Source organism: Cydia pomonella, chromosome 15 (assembly GCF_033807575.1).
Source record: "Cydia pomonella isolate Wapato2018A chromosome 15, ilCydPomo1, whole genome shotgun sequence".
Lineage (NCBI taxonomy): Eukaryota > Metazoa > Arthropoda > Insecta > Lepidoptera > Tortricidae > Cydia > Cydia pomonella.
The window spans coordinates 21,400,209-21,421,899 of NC_084717.1; the positions used below are offsets into that span (position 1 = coordinate 21,400,209).

The following is a 21,691-nucleotide window of genomic DNA, read 5'->3' on the forward strand; positions in this document are numbered from 1 at the left end:
ATTATCGTACACTAAAGTACTATAATTTCAGCCCTTGGATGATGCCACCTTAAAAGTCTAGTAATTTGAAGCAAAATATGACACTTTCTCTCAGAAATAGGCTAAAATTAGTATCTTTTGGGTGTTCGGCTCCTTGGTGTAAGTTTAAAGTTTAAAATGTCACAATTTCCTGTATACCGTTTGAGTCTATCCCAAAAATACACAAACATAAACAGATTTTTGGCGCAATTTAGACGAAAATTGTCTTTTTTTTTATTATTAATTGGAAGTTTAAGCTTATTTTGCAAGACATTTTTAGGGGCTGCCTTTTTGATTGGCGTACGATATTTTTTTCAACGGTACAATAATATTGACACTCAAGTACGATAATTCTCTTCCGCTCACCTGGCAACACTGCTGAAACTTGACAGGACCTGGGGGCCTACCGCGAAAACCTAAATTCGCAAATTGTGGGGATCTTTCTCTTTTACTCTCACTAAGACGTAATTAGAGTGACAGAGAAAAATGCCCGAAATTGACGAATTTCGATTTTCCCGGTAGCCGCCCTGGTGCTTGAGGTACTTGATAGAAAACAAAGCTGCCGCATGTTCTGAATTGTGATTTTATGTGTTTTTGGATTGAAAATGATAGCAACGTCTAAATCAAGTTACAAAAATCATCGATATTCTGGTCCGCGAAAAACCAGGAAAAGTGTAACTGTAATTGGAGTCTACAAAAATGACCAATTCATAGAAAATATGACCTAGAAACTAGTTCACTTTTATAAAACTCAATTTTGTCTGAGATTGTACTTAGGCGAATACCTAAGGGAGCTAAGTGTATTGATCTTGAATAATTAGTTGGCTAATACATATATGACTCCAACATGATATGGACATTTACATCATAACTATTATACCTAGTTGGTTACTAAGTTCTGTTACTCGATTTCTTTCTTTCTTCCTAGCGTTGTCCCAGCATATTGCCACGGCTCAATGGAGCTTGGGGTCCGCTTTGACAACTAATCCCAAGATTTGGCGTAGGCACTAGTTTTTACGAAAGCCACTGCCATCTGACCTTCCAACCCAGAGGGTAAAACTAAGCCTTGTTGGGATTTGTCCAGTTTCCTCACGATGTTTTCCTTCACCGAAAAGCGACTGGTAAATATCAAATGATATCTGTTCTGAAGTTCTGTTACTCGATTTGCAACCTCTTTATTTCCGTTAAAACAAATGCTACCGAAAAAATAAAAAATGACATAATGTGGTGGATTTGTGAGCTATAATTATATACCACACATAACGCTTATCTCGTCGTATCTATAATGAATTGGGGCCTAAAAGAGAATCGTATTCCAATTTTTTGAAACGCTTGTATTACTTTCTATATTAACTAAAAGTTGCCTCAAAATTCAGCTTTTATACTAAAAACGGCTTTAAATATGTTAAATTAACAAAATATATTTTGAAAGATGGTTTCGCGCCCAAAACGCTCTTTGAAAATTGTGTGACGTCACAGTTTATGGTTTGACACATAACTACATACACACGTAGAAGATACGAACTGTCAACTGATATTTGTCATGTGTTGTTAATCGCCTAACTGTCAACAGTGTCAATCCGAGAGTTGTGACGTCATCAGAATCTTCAATGACGTTTCGAGTTTGGTCACGTGACGTGTGCCAAAAGATATTTTAAATTCAATATTTACAAAAATATGGTCATTACAGGTCCCCTAAAAGTAGTTTAACATGTTCTTATAATCCAAAAAAAATTTTGGGATACAATTATGCCCTAAGATTTGTAGATGGAAACAACCCTATTGCGTTGCACAAATGTGGGCACCCGCCAAACATGATTTTGGGTGTGTCATACTCAGGGCTAACACAGATTCATTTCTGTGAAAAAGGTGTGAAAACCGGAAACTGGAAACCGTTCTCGAACCCCAATAGTGAAGCCCTTAAGCCACACCCTATTTCAAAACCAGCCATGGATCTTTGAACAGGACTCAGCTCCTGCACATAAGGCAAAAACAACTCAAGCCTGGTTTCGAAGGAACAAAATTGACTTTATTGCCCACGAAGACTGGCCGTCCGTGGATTATGCCATATAGCAGGTTATTGAGGAGAAAGCCTGTGCTAAACCCCACACAAATCAGAACTCCCTCAAGCGGGCCATAGTTAAGACAGTGACGGAATTAGACATGACAATCGTGCGTGCCGCTATTGATGACTGGCCTCGTCGTTTGAGGGCCTGTGTCAAAGCCAGAGGAGGCGATTTTGAATGATATTGTCATATGTAATTCCTGATTTTGTGTACTTCATTTTAATATATACTTTATTAAACTTTCGTTGGTATATTTTATGTAGATAAAGATTATTGAAGTAACAGAATTTAATAACCAACTAGGTAGAAAACAATGCAATACATAAACACATAAATTGGATATGATGTGATCCGTTGAATGAAATTGTCAATAAATAAAATAAATAAATAATTTTCTATCTCTAGGCATTGTGTGAAACTTCTAGTTGTGACAAAATATCGGGAAATCAATAATATAAACAAACATGGTAAATATCTTATTTCTTTTTATAATGGTTATAAATAGAAGGCCATGCAATTTTGTAACTCACTGTAATTTAATTAAATGTATCGTAAAAAAAATGTTTTAATTCTACTGTAAAATAGTACCTACTTTTTTAAAGGCTGGGCAGTAAGGGATTGCTTTAATTTTAGAACAAAACAGCGTTTTTTTTTTTTGAAAAAAATACCGGAAAATCTGACTTACAAATTTGGACTTTCTTAGGTTCATTCTACTTAGACTCTTCTCCACCCTAGCATTAAAGAAAGATATCCTAAAATATCCATACCATTACGTCACATTTTAGTGTGAAAGAAATTTCAATGTAAAACTAAAATTTCAATACAAATTTTCGGGTTTTTTTAACACTAGGATTGATTATGCTAGTGATTCTGAGTTGGAAGAACCCAAAAATATCATGATGTGTGAGAATCAGATTTTTAATATTTTTATGGAAAACGCTCATATTTCTCATAAAATAATTTATTAATAATAGGTACCTACTTGATAATACTGATAACAAAAAAAAAAATTATGAGTCTCGAACCCACATCCTCTTGCATGTATTTCCACGTACATACCGCAACGCTATTGAAGCCTACTCACGCTGTGCCAAATTGTCTACTACAAGGATCCCAGGATTACTGTTTGAATGTGTGAGTGATACTTAGAAATAGAGTCAAGAAACATTCTGTCGACATTAAGGGGTAGTTTTTGTACAATGAAGTGTTCAATGTTTGTTGTAATAGTTCAATATTTATTTAATGAGTGCGCTAAACATAATTTACAGTATAGAAATACCAAGACTACTCCACAAAAAAATTAAAACTCAAAATTTGCAATTGTGGCGCCATCTAGTGAGGTTTAAGCTTTGGGTAACCTAATCGAACCACCTTACCGGAATTATTTTTACCCGACTATGAGAATGGGAAGGGTTATGATTTTAGCAGTCTACGTATGGATGCCGTATATATGCCGGTATGTTTTTGTTGTGTATAAATTACTAATCAATTTTGGTGAATGAGGTGTTTATAGGTTCATTTTTATGGGGTGACATAGACTACATAATAATATTTAACTGACTTTGGACAAGGAAGAGGTGCTTTAGTTAAGAAAAAAATCATAGTCGGGTAAAAGTTTTTACAATCTTTTGCTTGTTTTCATTCTTATATCAAATATTTTAAACTTGCATGTGCTCATTGCCTCAGATTGACGACTACGTTGAGTTTTCGGGTGCTGGGAACAGTGTGGCTAGCAGCACGTTTTCTGCCACTGCTGAAAATCTCGTTGTTGTTCCAACAACCGCCACCGTTACTGCGGCCTTGCTCAGCGAACAACCCCACTTCTCCACCTCTCATTTGTCCTCGTCTCCCTCTCCTTCTGCCAGCCCTATACGCTCCACGCATTCAGTACTGCCCACAAGTCCTGGACTACCCGAACGTCCCTCTCTTGCCGCCCTTTCCGCCCGCTATGCCCGTCCCGCCCTTCTCGCTCGTTCCGCAATAACCGCCCAACCCGCACGTCTTGTCCTGCCTGCACGTCAAGTACACAGCTCTGTGTACGTGGATCCGCGCCCTGCACGCGTATCCACGTACACAGAGCTGTGTACTTGCCCCGCAATCGCACGACGGAACCGGCACCTTCGACAGCACAATTTAATCATCTGCAGCATGAGCATGATAATATTTTAAGAGTAATTAATTAATTTATGAACTAATAATTCTGTTTTAAGATCAGGTTGAGTACGAGAAACATTGTTTATTTAACTTGGGACAAGAAAAACAGTAGACTCCACCACGCTAACTTTGCACAAACTTGGCAGTAAGAATGCATACATAAAGCCTGTAAGCTCCATACTTGACGTACCATTCCCTACAAGTGTTTCTCTTGCCTCCATATTTCGCTTACCCCATCTGACCTTATTTGTATTGATAAAACATACAAATAATAAATATATATATACGCGAGCAATCGCAAAATCTACATTTCGGGATTTCTCGTATCGTACAGTGCCGTTTAAATAAAATAACACCACCAACTACCCATAAGAGGGTTATTATGAAACTTATAATTAACATGCATTTTATTGAAAGGCTGGAATTTTATTTATCTTGAAATCTTGACCATGGTCATATGTTTGACTGGACGGTACACGGCAATGTTATTATTACTAATATATTTCATAACACTAGACTTATTCAATCCTAAGTAACCTATTAGCTTCTCATTCGTGTGCGGTATATATCAGCGTTTGGTAGTATCATAATAGTCAAATCTGGTGTTGGTTGTTGTTAATAGTTAAATGTTCATAAAATTTGACAACTTATTATAGTTATATTTTGTGTGAGTCAGTTATCATAACAGAAATAAGATATAAAGCTGTTAATACCGTAAATTGTGTATGGATATGTTTGACTCAAATTCTGTATTCCCACAATAAGTAGGTATACGGGGAGCCCGTAAGAAATCAGTGGTATATGAAGGCTTTCTTGTGCAACTTTAGTATGAGCTGGGACAAGTAAATGTAGTTATGTAGAACAGATAATCTCCATTGTGGTAGATGGCGCTATTTATTATGTGCTCTGTGATACCACTTAGTTTAAACTTGCTATAACATATTTTATGTTGACAGGATATCCTGAACGAACTGAAAATTTTTAATGAGGCGCAGAAACAAAAATGGAGTGTTTTGAAGGAGGGGCACGACTTGTTGGCGAATCGGTAAGACTTTTAATACTGATATCAAAGAAAATTTGAAACAGGTGGATTCTCAAAGAAACCTTTGTAGCCACAGTAAATTTACTGCAATTTTTCGACACATGATTAAAACTTTTAGAACGTCATTTGACTTTGATCCTTATCCGTACACTGATATGTGTATAATTTGTTAAATATCAAAAAGTGGCGCCATCTAATAGATCAAAGGCCCGGGCCGGGTTATGCCCGGTAATATGGCGCCCCTTTCTGATATTTAACAAATTTGACACATCAGTAAAAGAATAAGGATCAAAGTCAAATGGCGTTCTAAAAGTTTTAATCGTGTGCCTAAAGATGGCAGTAAATCTGCTGTAGCTACAAAATTTTCATTGACAATCCACCTCTATTTCAAATTTTCTTTGCTCATATCAACTAACAAATAAACGTATTATTTATTGTTTAAGTAGTATGTACTAGTAATAACACGCGAACGAATGAACAAGCACTCCTACCCTGAGGTTGAACTACCTGACTAATTATAGGTTCATCCTCTGACCTTTCCAAGGAGCAAGATCTTATTTTCGTGTATGAGAGCCTTTGGAATACAATATTATTAACGCCCGAATGAGTGCTACCGCGTTTAATTTCGCCACTAGGGGTGCTAGTGTAGACGGAGGTCTTTCGAAATGTCAAATGCATAGCTTTTTTATCGTGAATTTCTACTCCTCATTCATAATTGTGGTAAATCTTATTTCATCTTTGATTAGTTAGTCACCAAACAAAAGTAACTCAAATAGCCGGGTCCACACAGAGCGAGCATACGCGCCAGGCAACTTCCTCACGCACAAAACGGCCAGTGTAGACGTGCCTCGGACGAGGCGGAGCGCGCGTTTTCCTCGCCCTAGTGCGCCGCCTCGGCCGAGGCACGGCTACACTGGCTGGGATTACCATCGAATCGTCTAATGTCGATTTTGTTCCTTTGGGTTTGTTGTACCTAGTGACATGTTTTTTAAACGATTGCAACGCCATCTGCGAGTTGCTCGAGAGACTCAACTTACACACATATATGGATGTGGCTTCAAAAGTAATCACCGTTAATATCTCGTACCTTGAATAAAGGACCCACTTCTTAATTATTATTATAAATTATATTTTGGTATTGTTCCAGTATTAACACATTGGAGGACACCGAGATTATTGAGAACTTGGAAGACACAGTTATAATGGAAGAGGAAGACGTCTGAGCTAAGCGCTGTCCTCGCACCCTCCGTCTAGTTTACGTTTGCGGCCATGTCAAAAATACACACCGTATGTTTATTAGGGTTCCGTACCAAAAAGGTACAAAAGGAACCCTTATGGTGCTATTGCTAAATATCTCGAGAAGTACTTAAGCTATCGATGTGAAATTTGGAATAGTAATGAATAACGCTGACCCAAACATATTGGATGTGTATTTATTTTATTTTATTTGTAAGTATTAATAATGGAAAATTCCCAATATGAAGAGGGGGCAAAATTGCAAAGTCTAGTTAAATAGGTCAAGTGGGGTATCATTTGAAAGAGCTCAAATTGAAAATTACAAAACAATTTTTTATTTTCATTGTGAAAAAAAAATTTACGTATGAAGGAAAATGTGAAAATAATACCATCCCCCCCCCTCTCATCTCCGAAGTTTAAGAATAAAAATTGTTTTTTTTACATTGGTCAAGTCTTTCATGAGAAAATTTGAAGTTTGTACGGAACCCTCGGTGCGCGAGGTAAACGAACTCGCACTTGACCGGTTATTCTTATTGCCCATAAGGCCCGTCCTTAGATATATGTCAATGATTACGGTGATCTCGAAAATGGCTCAAATGATTTCAATTAAATTTGCTATATGGGGGTTTTCGGGGCGTTTTTGAGTTTTTACCTATTTGTTTTCCGAGCAAAAGGAATTAAAGTTTACTGATTTTAAAAACTGTGTTTTATTAGTAAAATAATGTTCTGATTACATTTCTTGAAAGAAAATACATACTTATTTAGTATATTACTACATAGAGCGGGAAAAAGGGATTTGGTTCATACACATTTTATAATATGGTTAACTCTTTCCCATTTTTCCTGTAGCCATAACAAAGTTAAGGGAATCTAAAGCATTGCGCATTTTTCTACGTTTTGTATATTAGGTAGGTATTTGTATCAGAATAAAACATAGTAATAAGCAAAATATGTATTTATTAGACGCGCACGCTTTTCCTGCGCCACTCTTAATAGTAGTCCGTTTTGCGCATGACGATGAGGAAGTTCTTGAGGAGCGTCTTCATCAATATCTCCTACGATTTCCTCGGGAACATTTCTGCAAGAAAAAGGAGAACATCGGTAAGAATATTAGAATTTAAAGAAGAAATCTAATCATCACTATAAAGAGTAAAAATGTGAAACTTTCTTCATCAATCCCTGAACAATGAAATTTATTCCATTTGCCCTTATCTTCATTTAATAGGGAATATTACGCGAAACTCTGCGTAGGGGTCACAACTACCACAATCCATCACAATCTGAGGGCCTCCGCTAGCTGACGCGGATTATCCGAACGGACGCCCCGTCTAATAACAAATTGTATGAATAGCGCTAAGTGGCGCGGGCGCGTGCGACGGAATTGGCCTGGGAGCAGGACCCGCGAGCGTGCGCACGCGGCGGGCGCCCGCGTCAGCTAGCGGAGGCCCTGAGGGTCTACCGCGAAACAAGAAAATTTCGTTACTTATCTAACCTCTCTATCACTGAAGAGAATCTGCAATGTTAAGCTCACTTACCTATAATGTTGCATTATGTTGTATACTACGCAACATGCATTTATTATTGACGATGCCTTCGTCGGGCTGTAGTGTAAGACGCGGTCGTGGCCCAGGCACCGGAATACGTTTTTGAGGTACCCATTGGTACGCTTGATCGTGTTGCGCACGCGACAGTGCCAGACCGTGTACCTACCTTGCTTCTGGGCTTCCCGGGGCAGGATTCAGCACTGGCGTCATGAGCCATGGCTCAAGAGCATACCCCGAGTCACCTGAAATTATTATTTTTTGGTTACATAATACTTAATCATCTGAACAACTAACGAAACTTCCCCCTTGCTTATGCCTTTTTAGGGTTCCGTAGTCAACTAGGAACCCTTATAGTTTCGCCATGTCCGTCTGTCTGTCTGTCTGTCTGTCTGTCCGAGGCTTTGCTCCGTGGTCGTTAGTGCTAGAAAGCTGAAATTTGGCATGAATATATAAATCAATAAAGCCGACAAAGTCGTACAGTAAAATCTAAAAATTTAATTTTTTTTAGGGTACCTCCCCTACACGTAAAGTGGGGGTGAAATTTTTTTTTCGCTTCAACCCTAGAGTGTGGAGTATCGTTGGAAAGGTCTTTCAAAACTAATAGGGGTTTTCAAGAAACATTTTTTGATAAAGTGAATATATTCGGAGATAATTGCTCCGAAAGAAAAAATAAATGTGTCCCCCCCCTCTAACTTTTGAACTATAGGTCCTAAAAATATGAAAAAAATCGTGGAAGTAGAACTTATGAAAGACATTAAATGAAAACTATAGCGGACATGATCAGTTTAGTTGTTTTTGAGTTATCGCAAAAAGTTTTCCCTTCATAGTAAAAAGACTTACTTTAATTGTACTGATTATGCAAATTTGCCTATTTGTTTAACTCGGGTGAAAGGTACCGTTTCATCCCTTGGTTAACAATTTACTATACTTTAAGCTCCAGTTTAGCTTATTGTGACGAAAGAGTAACTACGGAACCCTACACTGAGCGTGGCCCGACATGCTCTTGGCCGGTTTTTATTATTTACATTATGATAGGTATATTAACTTAGTCATGAACTATTTATTCTGTGGTCGTGATCTTAGTACATTTACTAACATGCACTTGCCCCATTCCAATAACCCGGGGTTAACCGGTTAAACCGTTAACCCAATGTGAAATTGTACTGGTAACATGGTAACTCCAGGGTTAACCAGTTAACCCCGAGTTAGTGAAATGGTGCAAGTGGTGCTAAGGGATTTAGAAACAGCGCGCCAAGGGGATGTTTTGGAAACTCAAAATTCCATACAAAATGACAGTTAACGCAAACGCGTACGTCACGTCTCCCCATCGAATAAATTTACACTAGGTACAGATACACAATTTTCTGCTTACCCAGAAGGAAATACTCCCCAATGTGGCCATTGTACAATCTTCTTAATTCATCCTTAATGGACGAATTGTTAAATATGAAAGAGTCGTGCACACGGCCAGGAAACCTCGTGTTTACTGCCAAGATCTTACAGTTGACATCTGCAATCTGAAGATATAAGGTTATTTATATTCTTAATTGAGAATTGGTGACAACCAAGTAGTAACATATAAGTTATTATTTTAATGAATTATTATAATCAATCTAGATTAGGTACATCATTATCTTAGTCGATTTGTGTTAGATTGTCCCATAGTATTTATATTTCTTTATTTAATTATAATATACATACATTGTGGTCAGTGATGAGGATTTTATGATTAATATAAAAAAATCATTATTTGTAACTAAAATTGAAACTTACTAGCTGTACATTAAGAGCGTGAACGCCTTTCCGATTCAGATATTGCACTCCGTGTGGCACAGGTGGGAAATATTTTCACTTGAGTGCAGTCTACTGCACCCAAGATATTTGGCAGACCATATGCATCCTCAAATCCTGAGGCAACTGATCGTCGGGACCGATCAGTTCCAGGAAAAACTATTATCCATTGGTCTTTAAGTCTGTAAAAAGGAGCATATTTTAGATGGCACGTTTTAGAACTTAACCTTAGTCAAACCTAGCTAGTATTGCAATTCCAGATTATGTATCCAATGTAACTAACTACCTGAACATAACTATCAAACAATACCTATCTCATTACACAATACATCAACACTGATGCTTATTCAAAAAAGTAAAAACTACTAAGATAGCCCTAGTATACTCTCACAGTTTTTGATGCCTAGTAGTTCAGTGGTCCAATGAACATACCTTCTGTTCACAGCATCTACAAATTGTTCGAGATACTGTGGCTTACAGTCGTCTGACCAATAGATAAACCATGATCCTGACCAGTCCCGTGTTGATAATTGCCATCAGCCAGCAGATGGCCAGCAGATGTAATGCTGTTAGAACCTTATTTAAGTAGTTGTACACAGCTTAATTATTTAAGTAAAGTTTTTCGCTTAAGAAATATTTAAATTTTAAGGTATAATGTAGCACCTCTGTTATGTTATAAACAACAATTTCACCCAAATATTTGTATCAGCTAATTTTGTGTGATTGTGCGGTATCTTAACATACAAACTTTTGGTACTATATGAGCAACACTGCAATATTATAGCTTTACCTTAAGGTGAGATGGCAATCCATCACCCTTGTGAGGCTGGAGGTCGGCGTTGAGTTCTTCACAAATATATAACACTAACTCCTTTCGTACTCTGTATATATGACGGAACTCTTCGTCCGGCATATCAAAGGGGTTTGCAGCGTCCCTCAAAGATCGTCGCTGAATCCTTCTTCTTTCTTTTTCCTCTGCAGCAGTTGCGAGCTGGAAGAAAAAAAAATCTCGACATCCCTGCAAAGAAAATATTGACAATATTATATGCAGCGGAACTTTTTTTTTTTTTGCTACGTCAGTGGCAAACAAGCATACGGCCCGCCTGATGGTAAGCAGTCTCCGTAGCCTATGTACACCTGCAACTCCAGAGGAGTTACACTACTAACTAACTAACTAACACTCAATAAAATCATAGAAAAACGGATACTTACTGATAATTTATACCTTAACATAGGTTTTTTCATGAGCTTTGCATCCACGACAACGCTTGTCGTGACCTAAGAAGCACGTAGATAAAATTAACTATATTGAACTGCCAAAATGGGATAATGTGTCAAATTATCCGACGACCATGTTATGCAAATTGTCGATTGTCATCTATCGCTGTCAAATGTGGATAACTCCTATTATCGTCTGCAAACGTAGTGTGAACGATAAAATCGAAGAAAACTGTCATTTTAACAACAAGATTGTCACCATATCGCGTGATAACTAAGACCATGCTAAGCCCGCAGCGTAATAAGAGTGTAGTACCAAGTACAATTCTTTCGATACATACTTTTTGCAGCTGACTGTACCTATGTTCAATTCAACTTCATGTAAGGTCAGCATGGGAAAGTGTGGCACACAGCCCATTCAGGTATGTGAGGCTGACATTGGGGTCTGTTTATACATTGATTAGTGTTTATTGCGAGTTCATACATTAGCTACTTGCATTAAATGGCAAATGTATGAACCTGCAAATAAATAATAAATAAATAAAATAAAATAGCCTTTTATTTCTTGCGAAATTTTAACATTTTAACATTGTTGTTTAGAGTTAAGTTAAAATAATTTTAGAACCAACATCAAAAAACTATAAGCAAACTTAATTACTTATAGCTTCCCAATGGCAGCTCTAAAACTATTTCAAAATGAATTTTAATATGTAGCAAGAACCCCGTCTTCACAGGTGAAGGCCTCCTCCAGAGTTTTCCACTCATCTCTATCTTGAGCTATTCGCATCCAGTTTTGACCAGCTATATTTTTTATTTCGTCTTCCCATCTAGTAACAGGTTTTCCTATACCCCGTTTCCCTAGTGGCCCTTTCCATGACGTAACATTTTTGGTCCAACGCTGGTCCGTTATTGCCTGCAAATAAGACTAACCAATTACCCTCAACACAAGCCTTATTGAGCTTACTGTGGGACTTAGTCAATTTGTGTAATAATGTCCTATAATATTTATTTATTATATCACGATTGTATAATAGTTATTTACGATACCTACATTAGTGCCAATTACCCTCAACACAAGCCTTATTGAGCTTACTGTGGGACTTAGTCAATTTGTGTAATAATGTCCTATAATATTTATTTATTATATCACGATTGTATAATAGTTATTTACGATACATTAGTGGCGATAAATTGAAACACGACCGAAGGGAGTCTTTTAAATCGACAAGAGTTGCGAATTACCTATTCGCACATGTGTCGTACAACGTTTTACAGTACATATGACCCTTTAAATTTTCGACATACTTAGTTACATAATGTGCTAATTTACACACTAGTGCGTAACACTATAGTAGCACCGTATGTACTGTAATAGTACATTACGATACTAGTGCGAAAATAGGAAATTCGAAACGAGTGGCGATAAATTAAAACACGACCGAAGGGAGTGTTTTAAATCGGCACGAGTTGCGAATTACCTATTTGCACATGTATCGTACAACGTTTTACAGTACATATGGGCCTTTAAATGTTCGACACAGTAACGTAATACGCTAATTTTCGCACTAGTGCGGTAAAGTAGCACCATATGTACTGTACATAGTTATTTGTGCAACAAGACAGGAAAGTTGGTTTTTCTTGCGAGTGTTGATTTTGAGTAAGCGAAAGATTCTATAATTGCATCACGAAGCGAGTGATTCTAAGTTAGAATCTTGAGCGTAGCGAGGGAGTTAAAAACACGAGATGTAAAATAACTGCTCTCGTGTGACACGCAACTTTTCACCTCAGTAGTGAGTTCATTATTAAAGGTTAATAAAATTAAACATCAAGTAAAGTTAACCACATTTATTTACATTCATGAATGAAAGGCATCATCATTATGACGAAAGCTTGTCTCACTCACTGGAGTGAGGAAAGTCGCATTTAAATTTCGGTGACAATATTTTTACGAAAGGGTGTAGCATCGGCGGTCGATACTGGAGCTGGGATTTTACGCGGTAGGCCGTACGGCGGTGCACGGTGTGGCGTTATTGTGGCGGAAATGTTTATTTACATCGGTTTCGATTGTGCATTGTAAAAGTGCGCGACTCGCTGCTGTAAAGATAGTGTTATCGGATCGTTCGCTCTTGGTGTTCTCTGTGTACATGCCCGTCGATTCTGCGGAGACTCTTACCGAATTTACGGAATGCCTAGGGGAAATGGCGGCAATAGTGGAGGAGTGCCAGGTAGACTGCGTCTTCATATTAGGGGATTTCAACGCTCACCCGGGCAGACGATTCGGTAAGGAGTTGTTAGACTTTTGTGCGGATGTTAGATGGCAATGTGCGGACATAGACATTCTAGGAGTGGCCTCGGATACATACACCTATGTTAGTGATATTAATGGTACTAAAAGCTGGCTGGATCACTGTGTAGTATCTGAAGCGGCACGGAAACTAATACGGAGTATAAAAATACATTATGACGTGTACTGGTCGGACCATCATCCGTTAGAATTAGTTTGTAATTTAAATTTAATTAGAAATAATAATATTACAAGTAATATAGTACTTATGTAATAAGATTATTTGGGGAGAGCGTGACGCAGCACAATTGACATTATATGAAAATTATTGCAATGAAAAATTTAAATATATTGATTTTCCAATTGTAGCAGGATAGCCTAGGAAAAATTGCCCCAGCGATTTTGGGCCGAAACTGTAATCAAACGATTCCTTTTGGGGAGGTTATACTCTGCACAAAGTTTCATCCCTCTGTTACCCCCTGGGGGTGAAAAACACCCGACTAACCCCAAAACTGTTTTAATTATTTTTTCCTAAACTATGAAAGTGACGAATTTCAAATTTTGTACAAATATTAATAAGATCTATGATTGATCTATGTGCTAAAAAAATATTAACCCCCTAACCATTTAAACTCTTGTAAAAAAAAACAAAAATAAAAAAAGAATCACTCTGTATATCAAGTTTGGCTCATGGTACACACACCATTTTTTTTTTTCAAAAATGAACCAGTTTATATTCTACATGATACAAAAGTTTCATGGACCTACTCCAGAAGGAACATTGCGAAATTAATATGTATTGGCTCTTTGGTGCGTACTATTCATTGAACTCCCACTAAGAGCCTTGCATTATTATTAATAAACAATGGCTTGCGATCGGACCGCTGCTCGTGCCCGATTTGAAAAAGGTGGGGATAAAGAAGTATGAATCAAACTCATTTGTATTTATAAAAACATTTTTAGCCCCAAACCCTTAGGGGGTTAATATTTTTTTAGCACATAGCTTTTAGTCTTATTAATATTTGTACGAAATTTGAAATTCGTCACTTTCATAGTTTAGGAAAAAATAATTAAAACAGTTTTGGGGTTAATCGGGTGTTTTTCACCCCCAGGGGGTAACAGAGGGATGAAACTTTGTGCAGAGTATAACCTCCCCAAAAGGCATCGTTTGATTACAGTTTCGGCCCAAAATCGCTGGGGGCAATTTTTCCTAGGCTATCCTGCTACACCCTTTTATGTATATAAGTAATACGTATGCCCCTTTGTTTGATTTTTTAAGATTTTTCAAATATTATAAGTGTTTTTGATAATTGTATGGAATTTGTATTTTGCTCCTCATCATTTGGCCTTTAACATCAATTAAATGATGGTTTGAACAGCGCCCATAACATTAAGGCACTTACGTAAATGACTAGTAAGTCCAATTCGAGAGCGGCAGCCGCGACCGCATGGCGGGCAGGAGAATGTCATGCCCGGTGACGAAGGTGGGAAAACAGTGCGCTGGTGTCTCAGTTCTCGCCTAGTGTGAAGGAGTTTAAGCCATGCTTCATCGTGTGCAACTACTCCATCTCCCAGGGTCTTCCTCCAGTGCTCGCGGTCTTCAGCCTCCCTTTCCCAGTTGGTGGGATCGATCCGGAAGGACAACATATCTCGCTTTGCGCTATCCTTTAAACGAAGCATTGGTCGCCCAACCGGTCGTTTCGCGTGCGCTACTTCGCTTAGGATAGTCTTATCCCAGATAGCAGATCACCTTGCAGCAAATATGATTTTTCTTTGATTATAAATTGCTACGTCAAATGTAACAAGGCAAGCTTGTATCAATCTTGGAGCAACTTATAAATTTGATATATAATGCTTCAAATATGTTGCAGTATTGTCGCAATCTTGCATTTTATTTCATGTTTCGAATATAATCTTTCAAAATTGCTGCAAACTTTGAAGATACTGCAAGTTGCAAATATGATTTTTGACATTTGTTTCAAAGTTTCTACAAACTTTGTTTATATTTCAATTTGCAAAGATGGTCTTTCAAGTTTGTTTTATAATTGCTGCAAGCTTTGCTGTGACTTCAAGTTGCAAACATGATATTATTATTATTTTTATAGTTGCTGCAAGCTTTGACGTTTTTTCAAGTGGCAAGCATGATATTTCAAAGTTGCTGCAAACTTTGCTGATATGTTAATTTGCAAAAATGATCTTTCAAATTTATTTTAAAGCTACTGCAAACTTTGGTGTAACGTCAAACTGCAAGCTTAATAAAAAAAAAATTCTAAATTGCTGCAAACTTTGATGATGTTTCAAGTATCAAAGTTGATTTTTCTACTCGTCGACTGTAATGGTTGAATTAAGATTTCTTATACAAAACTATAATTACATATTTTTCATATATGGACTCCCAACTCAAGTGTACAAAGTTTTTCGATACGCTGTAATCAACTATAAAAAAAAATAGACCAATCACGTGCCGCCGCGCTCCCATAGAACGGGGGACGGGCGGGCAGAGGCTCGCGCGTTTTTGTCTTTTGTACTACTTACCAATTTTCATTACTTATTTAGGTTTTATAGTAAAAGAAATACTATTTTTATTAGCTCGTAGAATAAGTATTGTATACAATAGTGATATAATCAGGCTTTTCAATCTCGTACCTCACTTAAGCAACTCAGCAAGCTACGTTGCCTAAACACGGTACTCGACTGAAAAGCTCTCTATTGTATTAAGATTGTATAAAATACTATTTCCGTGTTTGGTTTAAAGTTGCTGTTAACTTTGGTGTAACATTAAGTTGGAAACATGGTCTTTAATTATTTTTCAAAGTTGCTGCAAAGTTAATTTTTATAAAATTATTTTATTAATTAGTAAAATTACGTACCTACATGCACATAATTATTATCATCAAAAGGACACAATACCTACATGATCTTTCAATTTTACTGCAAACGGATGATGATCTTTCAGATTTAAGTTTGTATTGATTTAAAGTAACTCTTTTACCTTGGTCCTAGTTTTACCTCGGACAGTTGGCAATATTATTGAAATACCTACTTCATTCATATTATTTGAAACGTTATTATTAATCATCAAAATCAAGCTATCAACGAAACTTGAAAGCGGTCGGTATCTCAAGAAAAAAATCAAAATATAAATTGTCTTATGAAAAGTCAGTATATCGAATGTTAAGTACCTACATCAAGGATGATGATTTCATGTTTTGCTAACAGATAAAAAAAAAGAATATAATATATGGGTTAAAGTTAAATAAGTAATTAGCTACTCGATGGTAGGATTACTTCAGCCTAATCTCAATTGGAAGTGCTATTACGAAGCTTACTTGTCTAAAAAGTTGCTTTGTTGTACCTCAGATACCGGAAATATGTTGTACTTTGACCACAACTTGCTACTAATGTACCTACTTAAATATTATTATTTTTTTAAGGATTAATATTTGCCGTATTCCTAATTATTGGTTACCTGCGTTATAAGTTACCAGGTAATTGATCTTAGAAAGGATTCCTAAAATGATTAGGCAAAAATTAAATAAGACCATTGCTAACTATATTTTTCCAAGGTACTAGAAAAATCTATTGAATGGCGTAAGTAAGTATGCTAAAAATATCTGATTCCATACATGAATATTATTTCTATGATTATTTTATTATTAATTAAAACAAAACAAGCGAAATTTCGTACTCTTTCGACAAATACAATACATTAATAGTTGATTAGTTGGTTATTGTACGAATTCCCGCCATGCCGCCAATTCGCAAACCCAAAACAAAGACGATATGCAGTTCACATTTCAAAAAAAATTATTTGAATCGTCTCAATGTCTAATATAATTTGACCCCTAACTTCAGTACTACTAAACGATAAATAATATGTCAGACATAAAATGGACAATCGATTCGTGTTGCTACGCAAGTGTTCGGTAAGCGTCGTGAATCATCCTTCGTTGTTGAACTGACGCAACTTTCGCTACTTGCTTTAATAATACGTATTATGAGGTTCTTAAATTTAAACCTTAAGAATCAAAAAATAGAGCACTTTTTTGTCTAACAAAACTTTGACCTTTTTTAATATCATGGTCCAGTATATAGCGCGGTTAGCGTCTACCTGACAGCTCCATCCGTTCGCCGGCCGTATTGTGCTATTACCAATTTACCGCCCAAAATCCTTATGAAGAAAAAAAAAACTCCAGCAGAGGCAGCAGAGGCGGTCGAGACAAGATGGCTGAGGCTGCATGAAGCTGGTATTGTGAATATTGTGATAAAGTTTTTATTGTTACTGGACATAGTAGGTAAGTAGGTTAAATTCTTTAATTTCCTTATGTAACGATTTTGTTGTTTTTAACGAGAATACGGCCTATCTATACGAAAGCAGATATCATTTTAGCCTTTAGACGTCTTCAACCCCAGAGGTGATGCTTTAAGGAAGGCTTCACTGTGTGTGTGTTGATGGCTAAAGGGCAAGCAGGCCTGTTAGCATAACTTGACTTTTGACGCGCGAGTTCAGGGTACAACGTAAGATATGCTAGGCCTACAGGTTGTAGCGTATTTACTTTATACTTCGAGTCACGCTTGAAGTATGAATTCGCGCGTCACATGCCAAGATATGCTAGGCGTACGAAAACATTACTATGAGTCGATATGGAATGATATTGGTGACTAGAGTTAAAAATCTGACGGCTTCTAGAGATATTTACTTATTTTCTATTTTTTATTTTCTTTAGGAAGAACTGAACATGTCTCGAAAACCTTTTGTCCTAATGTCTAGGCAGGGACAGTTAAAGAAAATAAAACGAGAAATGGCACAAAACACACAAACAAATAATATTTCGACCAATGACAGCCACACAGAGGAAAACATATTGTTTTCTCATCACAACTCTCGTCAGGTGGTGCAGCTAATGGCAGAGAACGAATTTGACTTGAATAGCCCGGGTTCCTCTTGACATTGTTCCCATCCTCCTCAAAACCATTTCAATTCCTCTCCAAGTCAACAAAATACTCCAGCTTATAATGATTATTCGGCATTTAATAATTTTATTAATGAACAGCCTTTATCAGATAGTGATAGTGATGACCAGGTTAATCCAATTGATATGAATGAATCATTTAAAAATAGTTTGAGACATTGGGCTATCAAAAATCAAATAACCCATGTTGCTACTAATGAATTGCTGAATATATTAAAAGATCATGAATGTTTTGATTTGCCAGCTGATGCTAGATCATTACTTAAGACTCCGGCAAATGTTATCTGTCGAGTTGTTGAGCCAGGACATTACTCTCATATAGGTTTGGAGAAAAATTTGAGGGAAATATTGAAATTTGTTAGTGAAAATGATAATGAAATTCTTCTATTAATCAGCATTGATGGGTTACCATTATTTAAAAGTAGTACAATGGAGTTTTGGCCAATTTTGGGTTCTGTCTATAATGTTCCTGCAATAAAATCGGTTGTGTTCCCTATTGGTGTGTATTGTGGCCCTAAAAAACCTATTAGCTGCACATCTTTTATGGAAGAATTTATTTCTGAAGTTGCTAAATTGATTAACTCTGGTTTGACTATTAACGGCAAAAACATTAAAGTTGCTATTAAAGGTTTTGTTTGTGATACTCCGGCAAAATCTTTTCTATTAGGAGTCAAAGGACACACAGGTTATTATTCATGTACAAAGTGCAGACAGCCTGGTGTTTATTTGGAAAACAGAATGACATTTCCTGAGTGTGATGCAACTCTAAGAACCCATGAAGAGTTTCTCAAGATGGATGATGAAGATTTTCACCGTACTCAAACGCCATTAATATCAGTACCTGGCATAAATTTTATTAAAAGTTTCCCATTGGATTATATGCACCTTGTTTGCCTAGGTGTTGTGCGCAGTCTTATTTATATATGGATGTTTGGACCAGTACCAATAAAACTGCCTCGTCAAATTTTAAATAACATCAGTGCTGATCTGGTTGCTCTTGCCAAGCACATGCCTTTAGAGTTCAATAGGAAACCACGTTCTTTGGATGACGTCAAAAGGTGGAAGGCAACTGAATTTCGCCATTTTTTGCTATACACAGGGCCGTTAGTACTTTCAAAATTAAAGTCTGAATATTTATCATATTATAACAATTTTATAAGCCTTACTGTTTCTATGAGTATATTATTAAATCCGGAATATTGCTTTAAATACAATGAATATGCTAGAAATCTGCTAAAACATTTTGTCAAAACATTCATCAATTTATATGGCGCCCAAATGGCAACTTATAATCTACATGGTCTTGTACACCTCAGTGATGATGTATATGAATTTGGTGCACTTGATTCCTGTGCAGCATTTCCATTTGAAAACTTTTTACAGGTTTTCAAAAAGAATATCAGAAAAGGGGCCAAACCTCTTCAGCAAATAATTAAGAGGTTCGGGGAAATGAGTAATTCTAACTTTTGGACTAAAAACATATTACCTTGTGGTTCTATTTATCCAATATTTTTAAAACCTCACTCATCAGGCTTGCTTTTGCCAGGGTGTGATAAATTACAGCAGTTCAGCTCAATTAAATTTCAATCTTTTGTAATAAAAACAGCACATCCGGATTCATATTGTGTTTTAAAACATGGTAATATTGTAGCAGTATGCAACATAGTGTTTTCCAATAATGTGCAGAGCATGGTTATACTCTGTAAAGAGTTTGCAACTAAAGAAAACTTCTTTGGTACACCATTAATAGAAAGTTCTAGTATAGGAATTAATATAGTAAAAGAAAAAATGAGTCTATGTGAAAAACCTGTGTCGGATATTGTGGGAAAAGTTGTTCTTCTCCCTTTTCATGATCACCATGTCGCAATCAAAATGCTGCATTCATAGGTCTTAATCCATAATGTCCTTTGTTCCTGTCCTATCCTTTACTAGCCTTGTGGGTTTTGTCAAAGTGGATGATTACTTACTACAGGTATGTGGATATCAAGCCGGGCCTATTTTTAAAAAGCTTGTAACTTGTTAATACAAGTTACAAGCTTTTGAGAAATATGCCCCTGGTCAAACTGTTAATACAAGTTGCTTTTGCAGAGCCGAAGTGTATGAAACACCCAACATTTTATTCGCGATATTCAAGTTAGTCCTATATATTAGTCCTATAGTAGAAGTGGATGTAGCTGCTGCAAGTGTATGTAGCTGCTAAACCCCCGTGCCGCTACGCGATAATAGTTTTAGGAAACCTTTTTTAGCTTTTTAATTTATGACATTGAAATAATTTTGAAACCATGCACAGTCAGGGAGAAAATTGAATTATTTAAAAATACACATTTGATGCCATTCGCTGTTTCTATCACGGATTAAGATCAAGAAACGAACCTTAGAGCACTAGGAAAGCCACCTAGTATCAAAGAAAACATTTTCCATACATTAGCTAAAAATACAAGGTTATTCACTTAATTGCATAAGGATATTTCTGTGATTCATTACAGCTTGCAGCATGTCTTCATAAGTGAAAAAATGTATAAAAAATAGTAACTTTGATTTTCGTGATTTTTAGTAATCCAATAGCATCAGAGTATTGTTACAGATGGCGCCAGCGTAGGTTTTCCCCGTCAAATTTTAGTTTGGGATTTGGCTGAAATCCCATAGAACAAAACTAGATACTGGGGAAACATATGCTGGTGGCATCTATCAAAACCTTTAACATTTGCCTTCCCCATTGTGATGTCTTCATACAAAATTATGATTTTAAAAAGCGTATAATATGAGTATGTGAGTGATTGACCGAAGTAATAAAAGAGCATTTTCACAATGTATGGGAAACGTTTTCTTTGATTTGTGTTTTTCCTAGTGCCCTTGCCTTAACATGGCTTGGTCTCTATGAAATCCCTGATGGAAGCAGGACAGATGGCACTAAAAAACTTTGTTTTAACCAATTTTGTTGCTGCCTACATTAAAATAAAAATTGCAATGTTATAATTTAAAAAAATCTAAAGGCCCGCTAAGATAATCTTCTTATAGGGGCATGGGATTATAGTAGCTGCCAATACTGACCCATTAAAAAAACCATCCTGTATGACAAAATCGTTACTACTTACTTATTTCGTTGGTCAATTTAGCTATGCTTCATAGGTACTTATTTTGTAATGTATTTTCAGATTCTTTATAATAGTACGGTCGCCAAGCCGCTCCGAGGCCAGATTTAATTGACTCAGCTCGGCCTTACCCACAACCGGTATCAATGTGTTCGGACAGTTCTCCTGATAACCGTACATGCGGTAGTAAAGCGGAAAAATGGTGGAGGGGATAGTAATGACGTCACAAAGATGGCGGCCGGACCTATTCTTTTTGGCGGTGTATCTCGAAAA

At 36.7% G+C, this 21,691-nt stretch overlaps 2 protein-coding genes and 2 long non-coding RNA genes across 6 annotated transcripts in view; 2 read left to right on the forward strand and 2 right to left on the reverse strand.

Moving 5' to 3' along the window:
• The window catches only part of LOC133525472 (dopamine D2-like receptor), a 402,684-nt gene that overhangs the window by 356,305 nt on the left and 24,688 nt on the right, over window positions 1-21,691 (reverse strand). The window lies entirely within an intron of this gene.
• LOC133525465 (uncharacterized) lies at window positions 3,464-7,216 on the forward strand. 2 transcript variants are annotated; one of them, XR_009800578.1, is made up of 3 exons: window positions 3,464-3,692; window positions 5,195-5,283; window positions 5,802-7,216. It is a non-coding gene; the product is annotated as an uncharacterized LOC133525465 (long non-coding RNA). The 2 variants fall into 2 exon arrangements; XR_009800579.1 differs by having other exon boundaries at window positions 6,428-7,216.
• On the reverse strand, window positions 7,457-9,426 carry LOC133525466 (uncharacterized). Its single transcript, XR_009800580.1, has 2 exons — window positions 8,052-9,426; window positions 7,457-7,594 (listed from the first exon to the last, which is right to left on the reverse strand). It is a non-coding gene; the product is annotated as an uncharacterized LOC133525466 (long non-coding RNA).
• LOC133525471 (uncharacterized) lies at window positions 15,814-21,487 on the forward strand. Of its 2 annotated transcripts, none has more exons than XM_061861720.1 (2): window positions 15,814-17,648; window positions 18,081-21,487. In XM_061861720.1, exon 2 carries the CDS (start codon window positions 18,453-18,455, stop codon window positions 20,211-20,213), a length of 1,761 nt encoding a protein of 586 aa, XP_061717704.1. In that variant the 5' UTR covers window positions 15,814-17,648; window positions 18,081-18,452; the 3' UTR covers window positions 20,214-21,487. The 2 variants fall into 2 exon arrangements, with proteins under 2 accessions (XP_061717704.1, XP_061717705.1); XM_061861721.1 differs by having other exon boundaries at window positions 15,814-17,600.